This window comes from Macrotis lagotis, chromosome 8 (genome assembly GCF_037893015.1).
Source record: "Macrotis lagotis isolate mMagLag1 chromosome 8, bilby.v1.9.chrom.fasta, whole genome shotgun sequence".
Classification (NCBI taxonomy): domain Eukaryota; kingdom Metazoa; phylum Chordata; class Mammalia; order Peramelemorphia; family Peramelidae; genus Macrotis; species Macrotis lagotis.
This window is the reverse complement of record NC_133665.1, coordinates 3,250,446-3,256,445: the sequence shown is the minus strand read 5'-3', so window position 1 is coordinate 3,256,445 and position 6,000 is coordinate 3,250,446. Positions and strand designations below refer to the sequence as shown.

Here is a 6,000-nt window from a genome sequence, read left to right as displayed (position 1 = left end):
TATCTCCAATGGGTCTTGCAGCCAAGAAAAAAAATTTTTTAAGTAAAACCAACAACATAGCACCACCCATGTCACCTCTCCACTAAAACCTACCAATCTTTTCCACCAGACAGATTTCCAGAGCTATTAAGGACAACTAGGCTGAAGTCTGGGAACAAGTCATATCCTCTTATAAACTGTCCCCTGGGGCCAAAGAAAGAATCCCAGCATATTCTTTAGGTTTAACAGTGTTTGAAACTCACCTGACCAAGGAAAATTTCCTGACTAATCTCACATGGTCTCTTCTTGATTTTGCATTTCCAGTTCTCTTGTAAGCAGTATTGCACCACAAACTATGAGGGAAGGAGGGACTGTCACCTCAATTCTGAATTTCTTCCCCCCCAAAAAATCATTTGGTATACACTAATACTTCATAAATGGTTAAATAATGTTACCTTGTAGGTGTTTCAGATATATACACATTAAACACATTTTGGTGATCTATGATTTTAATTTTTATATCCACCAAAGGGTTATGCACACAGGCGATGCTCAAATACTTGTGGAAAAAAATGAAATCACAGTCCAAAAGCCCATCTCTTCGGGAAAAGCTTCAAAGATTAACTCAACCACCTCCCTTCTCTAGGAATGGGCTAGCCAACTTCAGAAGACCATTACAAGCTAGTCAAGGCCAAATGATGTAATGTCACACTTGGAAATAAAGACCTTTGGGAAAGAACAAGGGGAAAAAAGTAAAATTACCAGACATGTGTTAAGTATACACTATGAATAAAAGTAAATGTAATCTACTTGAAAGTAGGTTTAAGCTATTTTGAAAACTTGATTAAATTTGAGGAGGTAGACTATATATAGGCCAGGAGTTATTTTTGTATCTTACCTGAAAATAAGAATCAATAAATTGAATGGTTTTAAATGGCCTTAAATACTTTTCCCCAAACTAGAGTGGGCTCAAGGTGAATGCAATCTGAAAATAAGCTAGATTCTATATAAGGGTCCCAAACATTTGGTTGGTTTAGCACCTAGTTAGATTATACATTTTTTAAGAAAATAATCCACTAGGCATCTCAAACATTTATTTACTAGACATCTATCGAGTACAATAAATTATATAGTAGCTATCATATGGATATAGCAATCCTACAGTCTAATTAATGATCATGCTCCCATATTTATATATAGATATATATAGATATATAGCGTATTTCTCTTACTAGAACATGGTTAGTCAAAGCTGGCAAAAAGATGGCTCTCGCCCCATTTGTCTCCCTTGATGACTTGAATTGGACTCACTCAGTTGCTGGGAGAATTTGATTACCAACAGAAGTACATCCAGTTTATTCCTCATTGTGGAAGATAAACAAACAAATCAAAGACACAGAATTAATTATCAAACTTTAATTGGTAAGACTAATCTTACAGAATTAACAATGAGATAACCAGTAGAGATTACACTTAAAAAAATCCAGCAGTGCAAATCTAATAGACCAAATATTTTTCATTTACTCCCAAACAGGCAATTGATTATTTAAAAATAAAATAAAAATACCATCCAAGTGGCAATTATATCTATTTCATTTTCAAATAACTCTGCAGTGGAAGTTCTTTTTGAGAAATAAAAAATAAGTTGCTTAGAAAGAAAGCAGTCAGAAATCACAATCACTGAAGCCACACCTAGCCTAGAAGGTAAAGCCATCAAGTGCTTCATCACCACAGCTCTCCTGACCTCCTAACTTCAGAGGAACCAAACTTATCAGGAGATGAATTTCTGTAAGCCCCATGACACCAAGAAAAAAAATTTCTCTAAAACAAGATGGATGAATAAGACCAGTGATGGGGGAAAAAAAAAGTTGTTGATAATGTCTGCCCAAAGAAAGCCTGCCCTGCACTGCTTAATTGGCACACCAAACAAGGGGGAGGGGAGTTAGGACACTACACTTGAGTTTGCTTCAATAGACACATTTTATAACTAGAAGAGTTTTTGTTGAAATATGGCAACTTTTTTTTACAGATGTGGCAATGTGGGAAAGTTCAACTCTTTGGCCCTTTTAATACACAGCAGCAATTCCCTAAGAAGTCTATGTAATAATGGCAACACACTCATTACCGACAGAAGGCTTGGCTTTCTGCTAACCCACCTCGATAAGACTATGCCCAAGCATTACAACAAAGTGCGTCTTTAGCTTAGTCCAATTTTATTTAAAATGTACTACTGCTACTAGGAAAAGTTCCATATTTAGGTAGGAGCTTTGCTAATTCCAAAGAGCTCCAAATTCTACAGATTCTATTGTTTCTAGGTTAACTAAAGCAGGCCAATTGAGATAGAATGAAAAGTAGCTAGCCCTCAGCAATGATCTCAGAATCTTTTCCTCTTATAAAATGTAAGAAGTAGCATATAGGAGCAGAAGGTCAGACTTAATATTCTGGAAAGAACAGAAAGTCTAGGAAGCATGTAAGAATCTTTGAAATGAATGGGACATCAAGCTGAGAGCATCTGGCCTCTCAAATTATAAAAGTGCTTTCCTTCCATTTTCAAGGAAATATGCTTTTATTACCTAGCTTTCAGAATTTCCCCCCCACTAATTGGGGATCGGGGAGGGAAAAATAAGAAAGGAAGCAAAACAAAATTTGAAGGACAGATTAAATCATTTTCCCTTTCCTTATACTATTAAATGAACCTCATTGAGGGAAATAAACCAAACTCAGAAAAGAACATAGATATATATTTTTTGTTCATATAGATTACAGGGCTGGGGTGGAAAGGGATATGAGGGAGAGAGAGAAGATACAGAAATAATCCTATCTTACTCCTAAAGGGCTATGGATCCACTTTATACATAAATTTGATTTGGAAAAAAAAAATACACTAGGCTGATTTAAACCTGTTGAGGCCAGTAAAAGAACTAATTTTATGACTTTTAAGACTTAGGAGAGCATGCCAAAAAGGGCACAGACTGAAATCAAACACCTTTTTCATGGCTTCCTTTTAAGTTCCATTTCTATTCTCTCTGGGACAGAGCTTTCCCCAGAGCTACATACAAACCCTCATCCATATAGTTAGACAGTCCTACAATGTTCTCTAATAGAGGAAGCTTTGTAATAGGCTTCCTAAAACCTCTGGCTCTTATAAACAACTCTATATGAAAAAGGTGTAACTTACATTATTGTAAGATAATATGAAATAATTACTTCTGAAGGAAAAAGCACCATTTCACTTAAAAAATAAGACACACACACACACACACACACACACACACACCCTCCATCCCCAAACTAAACAAAACTACTCAAACCAAGCTTAAATTCTAGTTTAGTGTACTGATGGTAGGCATATAGAGTTTGGTTTTCAGGAACAGAGTAGAATATAGAGAATAATTTGAAGAACAATTTCAATTTTATGGCTCAGCTGGATGAAGGTGATGCACCAGAATATGGGCCATCAACAATAAAAGGGAAACATAGGTGTTATCATTGGGACTCTGAAAACATTATTTTAGGCAAGCAGGGTGGAGAAGAGGCAAATGGAGGACTTAAAAGAAAATGCAGAGTACTAAGACCTCTGAGGACAAAGACCATATTTTATCTAAATTCCTTATCTTACTCAGTGTTTAGTACAGTACTCTACACATAGCTTGGTTTTTAATATATACTTGTTCCAATGACATCACGAGATGAAGAAATGAATACAATGGATGGAGAAAGTTAAAACCCCAGACCAATGCTAATGCTGCGAATGTCAGATGCTAGCTGTCATGTTACCATCTGATCTGCAGAGCTGTAGAATGCAGCACTGATGGGCTGCTGAGAAGTAGGACATACAGACTTTCCTTCATATACCTTAACTGTCTCCCTGCTAGGGAAACTGAACATTGATATACGATTTGATATACAAATGCTGCAGTTACTGCTACTTTCAAAGGATGGAAACAAAGTTTCTAAGAAACTTCCAACACATATACAATATTTATGCCCTTACTGACGATAAAATAATTTTCCTATACATTAAATAACTTAGGAACAACTGCAATATAATAAGCAGCAGATTATTCTTCCTGTGTGAGCTGAACTCCCAAACTACACATTAGACATGAAGGGTACAGAATAGCTCTCACAACTGGCTTACACTGCATAGTCATTCTCAGTCAAAAACACACACTAAAATATATTCTACACATTGAAAAGGGAGCCACCTAAAATCTGCAGGTCAGATGTGCCGCTGCTGATAGGTTATGCTTGGAGACTTAGCTCAGAGACCTGCATCTGATATGAGGGGATTTCAAAGACAACAGCAAAGGGAAGAAGCACAGGAGTTTTCCCTCTAGCTTCACAAGTTATCAATCCATCAAAAAAAGGTGACCAAGTATACCAGGAGCACAAGGGACATAAGTGAGAAGGGCAATTCTTATGATGCTGGTCCAATGGAGTCAGTCTTGTCTTTTAAATATCATCAACTCATGGCAAGCACCTTTCCAGGATAGAAAGGGTCAGTGTGACTGAACCTGAGATAAAGGACACTTGAACTTAATGGCTGGTGAGCAGAATGACAAAGAAAGAGGAAGCATGACTAAAGTTACACTTTTTAGACTTCCTAAGATTTTTTGTTTTAAATGATGTCCAAAGAAAAATAGGAATGTACCTGAGTTCACTGCCACCTGACAGAGAGTTTTATATGAACCAAGCCTGGTTCCTCTTTACTCCAGCAGCTAAATGAACCAGCACAACAGAGTGATAGGTTATGTCAGAGAAAAACTTCCAACTGTCCAGGATTCTTGGTGCCCATTTCTGCTATGAACTGTCATGACAATGGACCAGTCACACCTAAGATAGTCCGAGAAACTTCAGGACTGCTGCTTCATACTGCTAGCCACTAAAAGGTGGCAGCTGACCTGTGTGGGAATCTGGAACCTCAGGGCAAGATGTTTTGCCAAAAGCAGTTGGTTTTCGAAAAGAAAGAATGAAGGATGGGAGCAATTTTGGGGTCACTATGCCCTGAAATGAGCACCTATAGGATATGATGCTTAAAATCCAATATTGTGTCCCCTCCCCCCCCAAACTGTGTGATCAGTCAGCATCAAAATAGAAAGAACCAAAATGATCACGGGAAATGAAAAGCAAAGGGGTAGTGAAATACAGAGAAGAGGAAAAATAAGCCATCTTTGGATTTACAAATAAAAATTAAAAGCTCAATTTTACTGGGGGTGGGGAGGAGGGAGGTGAGAGGGAGGGGGGTGTTCAGGTCAAAACTGAACCAAAGGCCAGAAAAATATGGCTTACTACCCCCCCCAACTTTGCATACCATTTACAATTCATATGTACGAAAATTTTAAAAAAAATGTGCCTCAAACTCTATCACAACAAATCAGCTCAAATTAACCATTTGCAACCAAAGATTTATGAAAATATTTTTAGTTCAAATCACATTTAAAAACCCAGATATATATTTTGATCATTTTGTTTAAAACGAAATTGGCAGATCTACTCTCAGAACACTTAAGAGTATTCCACACAATGCGTTCTGAATTAAGATTTATTGATTTCCACTGTATTCACTTTAAATATGGTTTGAAGCTGACTGAAGGGAAGGGATTTTGCAATTTTAAGTTAAAAGTAAACTAATGGTGAAAGTACATCACCTCTGGCTTCAGTCAATATCTCCTCAGATTTGAATTAATAAAAGTTCCAGGACTATGAAATCCAGGCATGTTGCAGGCCTCTCCCAGCAATGTCCTTCACTTTGGGTCAGTCTCCTGTGCCAGAGGTGAAAGTGCTTTCAAAAATACTGCCATTTTCCCAGCACAGTGTCTTTGATTGCATCCACATACTGAGTTGGAACCCAATACACCCAGTAGTAAGAGGCTTCGGTGGGACCCAACTGAAATGCCTGAAAGGGAAAAAGGAAACCAAGCAGTACTTCAGAGCCAGGGACACCAAAGAAATAAGATCCTAACGCATCGTGGGGGAAAAAAAATTCTCACTATGCAATCACCAATCAATCACTCTTCT

General features: G+C 37.4%; 1 protein-coding gene across 3 annotated transcripts in view; it reads right to left on the bottom strand.

The window, feature by feature from the left end:
* Positions 1-1,380: 1,380 nt before the first annotated feature.
* The window catches only part of UBFD1 (ubiquitin family domain containing 1), a 13,494-nt gene continuing 8,874 nt past the window's right edge, over positions 1,381-6,000 (bottom strand). For all 3 annotated transcript variants that reach the window (XM_074196259.1, XM_074196260.1, XM_074196261.1), the window contains exon 7: positions 1,381-5,878. In XM_074196259.1, the coding sequence (XP_074052360.1) occupies positions 5,768-5,878 (111 nt within the window). In that variant the 3' untranslated portion in view covers positions 1,381-5,767. The remainder of the gene's footprint in view (positions 5,879-6,000) is intronic.